General features: G+C 42.6%; 1 protein-coding gene across 10 annotated transcripts in view; it reads left to right on the forward strand.

Moving 5' to 3' along the window:
- The first annotated feature begins 4,478 nt into the window (after positions 1-4,478).
- KIDINS220 (kinase D interacting substrate 220) overlaps positions 4,479-14,757 on the forward strand; it is a 99,125-nt gene continuing 88,846 nt past the window's right edge. For 9 of the 10 annotated variants that reach the window (XM_034659952.1, XM_034659951.1, XM_034659953.1 and 6 more), the window contains exons 1-2: positions 4,480-4,646; positions 11,390-11,533. In XM_034659952.1, the coding sequence (XP_034515843.1) occupies positions 11,426-11,533 (108 nt within the window). In that variant the 5' untranslated portion in view covers positions 4,480-4,646; positions 11,390-11,425. Of the gene's footprint in view, positions 4,647-11,389; positions 11,534-14,757 lie in introns of all 10 variants that reach the window. The other variant, XM_034659950.1, reaches the window with a different exon arrangement.

Consider the following 14,757-nt stretch of genomic DNA (forward strand, 5'->3'; position numbering starts at 1 on the left):
TCTCTGTCAAATAAATAAATAAATAAATCTTAAAAAAAAAAAAAAGAATAAAAAAATGTCTCTCTTTCCTTCTTCCTATTGTCCCTTTAAGTCAACTTCCTAGGTTGGCAACATGAAAATGTGTCTGCCCTGCTGGTAGCCTTGTTTGACTTTAGTTGAGCTAAAAACAACTAAAACTCAGTCTTTTTCATGTGAACTGATAACTCCGTTATAACTTTCTTTCCTTTAGCTCTCCCCCTCTGTCTCTCCCTCTCTCTCCACACTCCACCTGAGCACAGGGTCTTACGATCCTTCTCTTTCTGGTGCCATCCTAGGGGGAAGAAAACTTCCTTCTAGGTGTGTGTGTGTGTGTGTTTTAATGCAGAAGGAACTTACTAATCAAACTGGTCGGGGAGGATGTTGGCAAAGATACCTAGGGAAGTGTTAGTGACACCATCATTAATGAAGGCGGAAAAAGTGACATCTCAGGAGCATTCCCTTTACCCCGCTGCTTTTCAGTAATGGATGTTTAAAGTAATAATTTGGTCAATAAAGTTTTTGTTTCAAATCTGTTCAAAAAGTTAGAGAATTCTGTGTGGTGAGATTAGGGGCGATACCCTTCAAATTTTTTGTATTTTCCAAATTCTTCATAATGAACACATGTTCCTTTTATAATCAGAGGAAATCTGTTTTAAAAGCAAGATAGTGTGTAACTTCTTTCGATTTCTTTTTTTAAAAAAAACTTTATTTATTTTAAAAAGAGAGAGAACGTGAGCCTGAGTGGGGGAGGGATAGAGGGGGGAAGGGAGAGGGACTAGCCGACTCCCCACTGAGCTCAGAGCCCAAGAGACAGGCTTGATCCCAGGACCCTAAGGTCATGACCCGAGTGGAAACCAAGAGTCAGATGCTTAACTGATTGAGCCACCCAGGAGCCCCATAACTTCTTAAGATTTCTATGGAAAATCTGATACACAAGGAAATTGAAGCCGTGTAATTGGGCTGCTGAAATCCTCATGCCAATATGCTGATACTGTTAAAAAAGATGAAAGGGTGATTAAAATTATAGTGTTGATGGGGAGAGTGGTGAGGGATGGAAAGATAACTCCTAGTTTTCCTTCCACATAATAGCACATGACAAGTAGAAAAGCCAGACTCTTGGAGTGATTTACGTGTTTCTGTTGAAGCAAGAAAGCCTTAGGATGGGTTTGCCAGAAAGATTTAGGCAAGCTGCACAAACCGCAAAAAGACCAAGGAAAGTGGAAAGAGAGAGATGTTTGAAAGAAAGCTGAGGAGAGGTATTTCACTTCTATTTTGCAATAGTTACATTGTGGCAAGATAGGAGTGTTACAGTCCTTGAGTAAGAAAGGAATAAACAGCATTTGGCATGAGTTATTCATTATCAAAATATTCATTATCAAAATAGATATAATTTCCTAAGGGAACCGTTATGTTGATAGAAGAGAATGGGCTACTGTGGGATTATAAAGGAACTTTACTGTGCTCAGAACTGTACCTGTAAACGTTCCTTGGCTACTTCTTGCTTCCCACCCCTGGAGGAAATTTCCAGTAGGACTCATCATTTCATAACTTTTCTCCTCAGTCTTAGATCATATCTAGTCACTTTTAGTCAGTAAAAATTCTCATTTTGGTAATTAAATGCTTGGCCTGGTATAATACTAAAGCCTTCCTCAAGTTTCTTCCTTCCCCAGGTCAGACCTGCGATGGAGGGGGAACCCTACTTGGTGAATCTTTTCCCTCCTTCATCGCTTCTCTTTCCTTCCACTCTGCCATCCTTGGAATCTGACCCTCCTCTCATCCTCCATTCAAATGTGGGCTGGAGTAAAGCCTGTTTCCAGTAGCTTCTTTCCAGGTGTTTATCTGGGCTGTTTAAAAATATATATATTCCTAAAGGAACGACTTGTATGTGGAGTATCTTCAGGGATTTGTATGCGGGGGGAGGAGGTGGGGAGGAGGTTCAAGTAGCAGAGGCAGTTGTCTTTCCAACATCTGGGACTGAATGTCCCACTTCTGGAATGGGATTTGCAAGGCTCTTAAATGAGAACTCCCCACTGCAGTGCAGAGGGGTGTGGGACCACCGAAGCTGAAGAATGACAGCTTCCTGCCCCACCTCCCCTATCTTGCTTACTCCTGTATATTCCAGTTTCCCCCAGGAGAGGCTTTCTGATGTGCTGGTTCACTGACCCTCAGCATGGCTCACACGCGGCGGGCAGAGCTCAGCTGAGGCGGAAGCCCCTGGCCTTGCTGCAGAGGGGCCGTTGCACTAACCAGGAAGCACTGCTGCACTTGCAAACATTATGGGGTGCAGCGGCTGTGGGGAGCGGTGTGAGGTGGGAATTATCCTGGGGGCAGCTCCTCTTACAATGGTGTCCCCCAGGCAAAGGCATGCAAGGATTGAAGAACCCCATCTCCCTGAGTCATCATTTCACTAGTCAACACACTTCAGGGAGATCTTCAGTGTTTTTGACCCAATCCACGTTTTCTCTTTGTGTCCACACACTTATCAAGAAAACCCGTGAAATGCCCTGATGACTACTCAGACACTCATTGTGTTTAGAGTGCAGGTTGCCATTCTGGGGCTAGAGATCCCTATGAAACCACAAATTGTAATTCCCATGTCCCTTTCACCATCAGTGGTTACTAAAACGTCACCTGCTATCCTGTGTAGGCCCTCAAAAAATTATTTGACATGAAAAAAGTATGTTCCTATCAAAATCACCGATTTGGACACAATGGGACTCAAACCCAAGTGTGAGAATGGTATGTCATTGGAATCAGCTGCGGAGATATTTTTAAATCCCCGAGCATGGTCTTAGTTTTTAAGAAGGTCCACGGATGGTACTGATGTGCCAAAGTTGGGGACCATTGAAAAGTATTTCCCAATGTATCAATCAGGCAACTCCTGGAAAAAGCCAACGAGGAGTGTGGCTCCATCAGATATTGGTGAGACATGCATGAGACAAGAAGGCAGTATCCCAAGTCATATGGTTTCTTCCTTATTGGCTTGCTAAGGCCAGACACGGTTCCAAACAGGGTGAGGGAGTTAGTGTGGAATAAGGATGGAGTGAACCTTATAGTGGGGGGAAGACAGGTTAACAAGTTAACTGTGCTTTAACACAGCTCTCTGAGTACCTCTTAGGTACTATAGTGTAGGAAGGTGGATACAGTAGATGGACTGACCACCTCTGCTTGTGGTCATCCACAAAGTTACACAAAATTGGGGACTGTTTCAGTTGCATCCCTTGGAATCAGCTGGACAAGACACAGGGAAGAGCATCTAGGGGAGGAAACAACACTGTGCAAACACCAGAGATGAGACCGAGTATGGCCCACTGTTCCAGGAACTGTAAACACTTGCCAGCCTGGGGGTGGGACGGGATAGGAGGAGAGTAATGGACAGAGAAGGGCAGGAAGTGTGGCAGGGGCCAGTTCCCGAGGAGTCCTGCATGCTAAGTACTTTCCAGGAGTTTATTCTATGGCAATGGAAGGCTGCTGAGGAATTTAATCAAAGAAGTGACCTGAGGCAGCAATCTCCTGGAGAACCAGTTAGCCGGGCACCAGCAGAGGCAGGGATGGAGTTGGGAGCTCTTGGGATAATCCAGGTGGGGAGCTTCTGCAGCCATTAGGGTTGATGGAGTGGCTGACTGGATGACCTTGGGGAGGGGAAGGAGAGGTGTATGAAATGACTTCCCAGCTCAGGGCTCCGTGGATGGGGGCAGGAGCCGGGTCCCCAGACCTGAGCAGTACGGGAGGGTGATCACACTGTGTGTGGACGGTGAGAAGTCCAGCTTTGCGCTGAACTCTGGAAACATCAACAATCGAAGGGAGGTGGAATCTGGGAGCAGCAGCCAGAGAAATGGGAACATAAGGAGGAGAATGAGAGTCACAGAAGCCCAGGGAGCAGAACATTTCCAGGAGGGAGTCTTGAAAGGACTCCACAGTAGGACGTGAGTTGAAAGCTGTCAGTCGCTCTGGGCCTCGGGCAAGTCAGAGCAAGTCCGAGGTACCTTCAGCAGAGACGGGTGTGGAGGCCAGACGGCCTGGGAGCCGGGCAGGGAGGCGGTGGGCCGTCAGGAGGACCAGGATAGATCCCACAGGCCCTCGGACGGGCTGACTCCTGGCCTTTGGGTTCCGGAGGAAGAGACCTGAGCGGGCCTTAGTTTGCAATGTATTAGCAATGTCTTCTGAAGTTATAATTGGGTTTATTTCTCGGCCTAAATTTTGATTACAAAGGTGAATAGGAATTACAAATTAATTATAATAAAAAGAGTGACGCTGACAAGGAAGAAAATTTTGCCCGTGGCACTTGTCAAAAATACACCCATTTGGAGGCCAGAGGGAGGGGGCGGAGGGCCGCTGAGTCTGGCGATTCTCTGACCCTGCACCGCACCCACTCGCCCGCCCGCTCCCCACAGCTTTGGGGCTCCTCTGCCTTCCGGGGGCGTGGCCACCTGCAGCCCCGCCCCGCCGCCCGCGGCCTCGTGACCTGTCAGTGTGCAGAGCGGGAGGAAAATGGCCGCCGGATTCGGTGAGGACGAAGCGCTGGAAGCCGCCGTCTCTCCCTTTCCCGTCTTCTGACAGCGCCTGCGGCTAAGCAGGCCCTTTCCGTTCGAGCTGTGGGCACGGTCCTCAGGCCGGACTGTGAGACGGTCAGTGCGATGGTCGGCTTCGCGGGATGATGGGGAGAGGAGGTGGGGTCGAGGCCCAGCGGGGAGGGGGAGAGGCCTGGAGTCTGGCGGGGCGAGACCGAGTGTGGAGGGCCCGCGGCCTGGTGAGGAGGGGGCGAGGCCAGGTGAGGTGCGGGTGGGGGCGAGGGGGCGAGGGGGCGAGGCTGAGTGTTGGAGGGGCCGCGGCGGCAGGGGGAGGGGGTGAGGCCCCGTGTGGCAGGGCCGCGGCCGGGCGGGGAGAGGGCGAGGCCGGGTGTGGGGGCCCGCGGCTGGGCGCCTGGGGAGCTCGAGGTCTGGCTTTTCCCGAGAGGCCGCGCTAGCCGGAGCGCTGGGAAGCTCTCGGACTTGGTGTCTCCGGTGTCTCGGTCCGCCGAGGGGTGCTTGGCTGGAGAGGGGGGAGGGGCCTTAGTGAAACTGTTTTCTTTTGTGCAGCGGCCGCTGGCACACCCTGCATCTCGGGACTCGCCTTAGCTGGTACCGTTAATGCAGGTGTTCCAGGTTTCTTTCTCCGGGCTTCCAAGGGCGAGGTGGTTAGTTTTCTTCCTTTGCTTTCTTATCGGGCTTGATTGCTCCATTGTCCTGTGCAGGCCTTTAAGTGCCTGACAAAATATCAGCAAGGCGTTGATTACGATGCTTCCATGATTTATTTATAGGGAAACGATTTGTCAGCCAGCAATATTGGATTATTTTTCTTTCAAGTTGTTTTGACATAGAGGAAGGTTTAAACCGATGAAGAATGTTTTCTTACTAATAACTGTTTGTGGAACCATCTCTGCCAGCCGCTAGGGGCGCTGGCTAAAAATGTAGTTTTCCTAGCCTTACCCTCAGAAATTCCCATTCAGCTGGCCTGGGGTGTGGCTCTGGAATCACCCCTTTCGATTTCAAGGGGTTTTTCTGATGTTTTGTCATTGCCCACACTTTGACAACACTGAGGACTGAACTTCTAAAAACGTTTAAAGCACGTTCGGGAGCTGATGGAGAGCCAAGGGGGAGTAGTGCTGCGGCTAGGTTGTGTTCTTTGTTCTCTAGCTTTAGTCGCATGGAGACTCTCGCCTGAATCTTTTTGGAGTGCTTGTTAAAATGTTAGTTCTGGGCTCATCCCAGATCTATCGGCTGGGATTCTTTGGGGGAGAAGCCAAGGAATATTTGTATTTGACACACTTGACAAGTAGCTCTGGTGCACACAGGTTTGAGAATCCTTGGTCTGCATTCTTTGTGTGAATGATTTCCAGATCTGTTTTTACAAATACTGGGCGGATTAACCAACCCAGCTTTTTTGGAGCACCTCAAATTCAGCCTGGCCAAAGCATCCCCGTGGCCAGAATGGTGAAGTTGGAGGGGACCATCATCCCGAAAAGTCCTGACTTCCTCCTGAATTCCTTTTTTTGTTAATGGGTACACCCTCCTCCAGTCACCGATGCTTGGCATCTAGTCATCCTTGACTTTTTTTTTTTTTTTTTAAATCTGCAGCCACATAGTTTCTTTGATTTTTACATCCCGGATCTCTCTTCTGGGTATTTTGGTAGGTTAAAAGGTCAAATATGGGGGATTTTATATTGTTCAAGCTCATATCTGTCGTTTCTTCTTCATTCCCACCACTCATCCCCTTTCCTGTGGGTTGTTTTGGTGGTTCCCTGACTGGTGTCCAGAGTTCTAATTCTTTGTGTTTTTCTATCCTGGACCACATACACTACTGGGAGATTAACTTTCCTAGGTTCATGCCAGTGTGCCATCTCCCTCTTCCTGCTTTTGCTCAAAAACTGTCAGTTTCTCGGCTTTATCTGTCACTATGTTAGGTCTGTTTAGAAGGCAAGAAACAAAGACTTACTCTTTTACCTCAGGGAAAAGGAGATTTATAGGACTTGATGAGAATCAGCAAGAAATCAGGATCCAAGGCAGCTTCACCTTCTGCCTCTCTCTCAGGAGCTGCGTTTGTTCTCTTTCTTCTCTATTCATATCTGTTAGGTTCTCTCTCTGCTGACTCGTTATCTCAAAACTGTATCATTTGGCACATGGCCCATAATGACTGAGTCTTTGGTTTCTTATTCCCAGTTCTAAAGAGAGGAATCTCATTGGCCCGGCTTATGTTTTTGAGCATTCACATGTCCCAGATCATGTGCCCATCGCTGATAATGGCTGGTGGTAGAAAACAGGGCCGTTGAGGGTAGCAGAGCCTCTGAGCAGGCAAAGACCTACAGAAGAAGCACGTTAGTACACCTATGCAGTTATTCAATTTGACAGTTACCTATGATGTTTCTACTTGGTATATTCCTGTGGTAGGTTCTGGGAATATAGGAGCAAAGGAGAGACAGACCTTATCCTTGAAGAAGTTACAGATCTAACCAACCACCCTCACTTTCCAGTCTTAGTGCTTGCTTTTTACTTACACATTCCATCCATGCTATTCATTGTTTCTTGGGTTACACTACATAGTCGCTTGGCTGTCCATGTTTATCTTCACCTGAGAAATCCAGGGCCTAGCTGTGCATGCCAGGCCAGTTCCTTACAGTCAGGGGCTGCTTTTCTTTCTTAGCCCCAGTTTTGTGCCAGATATAAGGTGGGTTTCTTGCCTCAAGAACTTGGAGTTTAGAGTTCTGGACAAGAATGAGTAAAATGGTATATGAGCAGTCAAAATTTATGTATACCCACAGGGATAGAGTCTGAGATCAGGGTCCTGGCCCAGCTTACAGTAAGCAGCCAGTCAGTGGAGGCTTTCAGAAGCAGATAATGTTAGAGCCAATCCACAAGGATGAGTAGGAACTCTCCAGGCATATCTGTGGGTGGGTGGGCTTTCTAAGCTGAGGGGGCAGTAAATGCAGAGGCCTAGAAAAAAGAAAGTGTGGGACAGCCAAGGGTTGCAAGCAGGTTAGTCTGCCTGGACCTGGAAGAGTGGATGTGAGTAGGGAAGCAGCTTTGGGTCAAGGGTGGGAGGGATGGGGCTGGGAGGGGAGACAGAGATGAGGCTGGAATGGCAAGACGGGGCCAGATTGTGAAGGATCTGCAGGTCTTCACGGTCATAATCCAGAATTGTTTATGAGCCCTCACTGTTCTGCACAGAGCAAAGGTTTTCATAGGAATTACAGAATTGAATCTTTACAGTGGCTTTCAAAGGCTTTGAGGGTTTTAGTCCCTTGAATAACTTGTGAGTAACAAAGCCATCATCTTTTGTTCTTCCAGCATGAATTTATGGGGACTAACAGAAGGATTTTAAAAGAGGTATTTTAGATCACTCTTGCTTCAGTGTGGCAACTTGATTGAGGTGGGGGAAGACTGGAGAGAGGAGACATAAGTTGGGGGACTATCACATTGATCCAGGTGAGAGATGGTACAGTAGAAATTCTTAGGACAGGTGCCAATACAACGGTTTCCTCTTTTCTGGAAGTAGTGCCAATACTATGTGACCCTGTGACTAAAGTTAATTGGTTCCAGTTGGCACTTGACCCAACCTGGGACTTTTTAATCTGGGAACAAAGAATAGCCTGCTTTCTCTGTTTTGAGAAACTATCTGATTTGGACTAGATAGCTGTTAGCAGCCATATTCCCATTTGTGTAGAAGGAGTTGGTCTATAACGAAAGTAGATTAAGTCAATAGAGGATGACAATTCTACTGGCATTTGAAGTCCAGTGGCACCCACCTTTCCCACAATGTGGTTATGGGAAATAAATCAGTATCCTTAAATAAATGTACTGTTTTGCTTAAGCTAGTTTAAATTTGTCCCTTGTACCCAAAGGAGTCTTGATTAGCATAGGTGGTGAAGGCCCTAAACTAGAGCTCTGAGAGTCTGGTTGGCTGATGTCAGATGTTAGGAAATACATTAGACAGCAAATGGTAATGGTTGTACTCTGGAGAGTGTGGTTGATGCTTTGATACAGTGGACGTGAGGATGGTGTTCAAAGTGGAAGGAGTAAATTGAGCAAAGTCCTTTGTGTGGAGCAGCATGCAGGCAGGGACAACTTTGAGTGCTTCAGCTTGGCTGGGCTGTGAGAGGGAGTGGAGCTGGTAGAAAGAAGAGTAGTAGTTGGAGCCAGATCCTGGATGCCTTACTGTGGTATACTTGACCCTGTAAGATGTGAGAACAAATGAAGGCATTGGATATTGGTGACGACTGTTAATAAAAATCTCTTACTGTTTTGCAGTGGTAGAAGTATCATATTCTTAAGGATGTGATTGTACAGCATAGGGAGGACAGTCAGTAATATTGCAATAACTTTGTGTGGTGATGGATGGCAGCTAGACTTAGGGGGATCACTAGGCACACTTGAAATTAATAGGATATTGTATGTCAGTTGTACTTCAGGAAAAAAAGTATCACATTCTAGAAAACTAGGAAAGTTTCTAAAGAAAATAAAAATTACATTAATGCCATCACCATTTGATCTGTTTCATTTCAGTATTTAATAATGTATATATTTACAATAGTTGAGCTGCTGTATATGTAGTTGTGTTTTTGTTTTTTTTTTAGTTAATTTTTTCTGCCACTGAAACATTTGGTGACTGTATATTATTCCACTGTGTGAACATATCATAATTTATGTAATCTCCCATCTCTTAAGTTTCTTGTTTTTATGAATAAAATTGTGCTGTATTTAAAATCTTTGTCCATGTTTCCTGTGTTTTTAAAATTGATACCTAGGGGCGAAGTTACTGGATCAAGTAACATAACTTTTTTTGAGGATTTTGGTATTATTGAAGTACAATTTACATCAATGTTACTTACCCTTCTTACTGTCCAGTTCTGAATTTTGACAAATGTATATAATCATGCAACTACCACCACAAGCAGAATATAGAGTAGTTCCAAAACTCCCCAAATTCTCTTGTACCCCAATGTAGTCCCCTTATTCTCCTTTAGACTGACAACCTCTGATCTTTTTTCTATCCATGTAGTTTTCCTTTTCCAGAATGTCATATAATGGAATCATATAGTGGAATAGTTTCTGTCTTCTGGTCCCCAGAGATAGACCTCTACTCCATGTGCAAAAGACATCACCCTATCCCAAGGTCCCCCAAAATCTCAGCTCATTACAGCATTAACTCAAAGTCCAAAATCTCATTTGAATCTCAGCAGCTCTCAAGTTCTAAATCTCATCATCTAAATCAGGTATGAGTGAGACTCTGAATGGAGTCCATCTTGAGGCATGATTCCTATCCATCTGTGAACCTGTGAAACTCAAGAAATAAGTCATGTGCTATAAAATTCAATGTGGGGACAAACATGGGAAACCAGTAACTGACATTACTCAAGAAGGGGGAAAATGGAAGGAAAAAAGATGTCCCCAGTCCCAAGTAACTTTATTCTCTTAGAGCAAAAATTTTTAATTTTGGTGAACTCTGATTTATCGCTTTTCTTTTTTTTGAGGACCATGCTTTTAGTGTTATATCAAAGAAGTCTTTGCTTGATCCAGAGTGGTCTATATTATCTTCCGGAAGTTTTGTGCTTTTGGATATTTAAGTCAATTTTAGTATATGCATTTTGTGCAAGGTATGCACTGAGGTTTGTTTATTTACATTTGGATGTCCGGTTGGGTAAAACAACATAACTACTTTTTTTGAATTTACGTTCTATCAGTGGTAGATGGATAATAAACACACAATATGATATATTTGCAGTGGTGGTAAGTGCCACGGATAACATAAAGCAGGGCAAGGTGGTGGGAGTGTGGGGACCACTATGGAGGATGTGTGAGGTTGTTACTACTTTATATCACAGGGTTAGTTTAGAATTTCCTGATCAGGTGAGTGAAGAAAGTGAAGGAGGGAGCCTTGTGCATTTCTGGTGGAAGAGATTTAGGCAGACAGGATCCCTGAGATGGCACAGCGCTTGGCGTGTTCAAGCTATGAAATGGGTAAGGGGGAGTGGTAGGAGATGAGGTCACTTAGGGTCATTGAGACCAAGGTAACACATGTGATTTGAGTTCTTTGAGAAGCCATTGGAGGGCTTTGAATAAGGATGGATGGAATTTGACTCAGTGCTGCTCCAGATGGGGTTCTTCAGTCAGCCGCTGAAGCAGTGGCATCCTCTGGGAGCTTATTAAAGATGCAGACTCGGGCTGCACGCACACCTACCAAATCAGAATCTCTGAGGGTAAGGCCCAGGCATCTGGGTTTTACAAGCTCTCTAGGTGATTATGATGCATAGTATGGTTTAAGAAGCTCTGGTCACACTTAAATATGTTCAGAAGATCACTGTGGTTGCCTTGTGGAGGATAGACTGTGGAGAAGGCAAATGGAAGTAGGAAGAACAGTTGGGATTTAGATGAGAACTCACAGTGGCTTGGACCAGGCTGGTTGGGATGGAGGTGGTGAGTAGTAGTTAGATGTGAAAGATGTTTTATAGTTGAAGCCAAAAGGAGTTGCCAATAGGTAGAATGTAGGGTGTAGAGAACAAGATCAGTCATGGATAATTCCATAGAAAAATGGAGCTGGAGCTGCCATTTGGGGAGATGAAGGAGCAGTGGAGCACTTTCTCCTGTTTAGGGGTGGTGCTGAGAATGGTTTGGGGTTTGCATCTGGGATTTAGATGAGTTAAGATTGAGATGTGTGTGAGTATTGGGAAGGGAGGGGTGGACATTTTGACAGCTGAGCTATGGGGCCTTGTTTTTACTCCTGCCAGTAGAGGTGTGTTTATACAAGGGTAAGGTTATAAATGATAATATAGTTAGTAGTAAATTAGTTGTTTCCTAATCACAAATTATGTGTATTTTATCTAATCTGCCTTTAACAGGTATTGGAATAAAGATAGCTACAGCTTTCTGTGAAAATGTCAGTTCTGATATCACAGAGTGTAATAAATTATGTAGAAGAAGAAAACATTCCTGCCCTGAAAGCTCTTCTTGAAAAATGCAAAGATGTAGATGAGAGAAATGAGGTAAGACCAAGTTTCCTTTCTTTTTCTTGTTTTTTGTTTTTTTTATGCCCAGTATGGGGCTTGAACTCACAACCCTGGGATCAAGAGTTGGATGCTCTACTGACTGAGCCAGCCAGGCACCCCGTAAGACCAAGTTTCTAAACTTAAATTCCTCTCACAAATGTTTGTTGATATACACCAACTACTGTGTACAGGCATTGTGTTAAGGATACAGGTGAGTATGAAATATAAAGTTCTTAAGCTTGGTAAGATTGTTAAAAGTACTTCAAATTCCATACTTTTGGAATACATTTGAACTTACTTACATGATTGAATATTGAGTTTAGATTTATGATTGACCTTTTTTTTTTCTTAGATGGAATAATCAGTGTTTGGGAAGTTTGATTACTTTAGTCTGAAGTGTTTCTAGGAAGTTTTAGAGAGCTTCTAGACCTAATCTTAGAAATAGATTAACTAGACAAAATTTTTGAAATATTTTCTTTAATGGAACCTTAGTGCTCTTTCTGAGTTATTCATTCCATACACTTAGGGATTTTAAAGAGCCTTCATCTTTAAGAAACAGTTAAATAGGTCGGGTGTTTTGTTTAATAAGATAAGGACATATATATTTACCATTTTCATTAATTTCTATTAGGTATTTCTATTCAACAATACAAGTAAGGAAATTGTTGATTTTATTTTATCATGAAGCATCGCAATACAGCATTTTAGGGACTAAAAACCGTTTTATATGCATTTTTTAAGTGTCAAAGTTTGTATTTTTTTTTTTGAATTTAAGAAAAATAAAACTTTAGGGTCACCTGACTGGCTCAGCTTGAAGAGCATGTGACTATTGATCTTGTGATCGTGAATTTGAGCCTCACATTAGGTGTAGAGATTACTTAAAAATAAATAAATAAATAAACTTAAGGGAAAAAACCCAAAACTTTCTTAAAACTGTATTTTCAATGTAGTGTAATTTTTTTGCCAGTGGATAAGGCGAATGAAAAGTAATAAATACATATGTATGTCTGTATGCATGTATATATATGTATCTGTATGTGTAGACATGTAAAGAGTTTTATTTTTTTTTGTTGTGGGGATAAACTTATAAAATTTATCATCTGAACCATTTCATTTGTGCTCAGTGCTGTAGCTAATGCACAATGTTGTGAAATATCTCCAGAACTTTTTCAGATCTCAAACTCCATACCTGTAAAATAGCAGCTCCCTATTTCTTTCTCTCTCCAGTCCCTGGTAACTATTCTTCTACTTTCTGTTTCTATGAATTTAACTACTCTCAATGCCTCATATAAATGAAATCATACAGTATTTGTCTTTGTGACAGCTGATTTCACTTAGCATAATATCCTTAAGGTTCGATCATGTAGCATGTGACAAGATTTCTTTCCTTTTTATTTTTATTTTATTTTTTTTTAAGATTTTATTTTATTTATTTGAAAGAGAGAGAGAGAGAACAATGAATGAGCAGTGGGGAGGAGCAGAAGTAGAGAGAGAAGCAGACTCCCCGCTGAGCAGGGAGCCTGTTGCAGGGCTTGATCCTAGGACCCTGGGATCATGACCTGAGCCAAAGGCACACACTTAACCAACTGAGCTATCCAGGTACCCTGATTTCTCTCCTTTTTAAAGCTGAATACTATTCCATTGAATTTTGCTTATGCATTTATCTGTTGAAGGAAATTTGGGTGTTTTTCTTCCTCTTGTCTATTGTGACTAGTGCTGCTATGAACATGAATATACACATATTGTAAGTTTTTTAAAGTTGTGGAATCAGCAGTTATTACTTTATGATTATGATTATTTTTGACATAGGGTACCTAATTTCATTAAATGTTAACTGGCATAAGGAAATCTTAACATAAAATTTTGTTATTCTATAACAAAATTTGTTACTGCAATAACCTTACAATAATGATTTTATTGAATCAGCTCATTTAATTTGCATAGCAACATCTATAAAGAATAATGCTGTTACTTATCTTGATTTACAGGTAAATGGCTTAATCCCTTAGTTTCCTATCCCAGATATTATCTGGTAGAACCCAGATTTGAACTCTGTTCTGTTTTATTTCAAACTATAATCTGTTTATGATCTATTGCGATTCTTTGAGTTTTCAGCATAAGTTCATCTAATGATATGCCGATATTTTCAGTGTTCTATATTGAACACAGTATGTTTTGGTTAGGTAACTCTTTTGTGATTATGCATTGTCAATAATTGTTCTAAACAGATAAGAGAGAAAATTTGTAATTGGAGATTATTCATTGTTATCAAGAGTTATTTACAAAAGTAGTCATTTTATTAGCATATATTAGCATATTTGGAATAATAAAATGATATTTTAAATATATTAAATTTTACTTCATAGACATTTTCTATGGGAATACTGAGAAAATAGCTTCACTTGGAAGAAGAAATATAACACATCGATAAGCACAAAATTATATTAATCTTATTCCCATAAAGAATGAAGCATATTTGGTATAGAGCTTCACTAGATATCATGGATGAGGTGGCATTTAACTGATATTAATGGTATTTACTTTTAAAATTTTTAATATTTATTTATTTAGAGAGCGCACAAATGGAGGGAGGTACAGAGGGAGAGGGATAATCTCAAGCAGACTCCACACTGAACATGGAGCCTGATGTGGGGCCTGGTCTCACAACCCTGAGACCATGACCTGAGGCGAAATCAAGATCAGCTGCTTAACTGAATGAGCCACCAGGCAACCCCTGATATTAATGGTATTTATATCTAGGTTAGTATTGCATCAGTTGAAATTGGAGTTTTAAAATAATGATTTGAAACAGCCTGGATTGTTCAGTTATGGCTCAGTGTGAGGGTTGGAGAGAAAGTAGCTTTCTCAAGGCCTTTTTTGACATTTTGCTTCTACAGCTTCCGATAAAATTTAAATTTTATAGAATTCTGTAAAGTTGTGTGGATTTTCTTCTCTTCTTTCTTGACCTTAAAAGTATTTAATTACTTTATGTTAATGTGTTTTGTTTCTCAGTTTTGAAAAGGTCTCCTAAAGATTACATCAGTAAAATAAAATAATGTGGGGAAAATTGCCATACTGTGTTTAGCATATAATTGGCTGCCATCAGTAAATGCTAATTTCTTGCCTTCTTTTCTCTCTGCTTTATTTGTAAACTAGGTAGCTCTTGGCCTGTGAATATTCTCAATGATGGTAGATCTTTGCCCTTTGTAGAGTAGTGAAAC

Source organism: Ailuropoda melanoleuca, chromosome 4 (genome assembly GCF_002007445.2).
Source record: "Ailuropoda melanoleuca isolate Jingjing chromosome 4, ASM200744v2, whole genome shotgun sequence".
Classification (NCBI taxonomy): domain Eukaryota; kingdom Metazoa; phylum Chordata; class Mammalia; order Carnivora; family Ursidae; genus Ailuropoda; species Ailuropoda melanoleuca.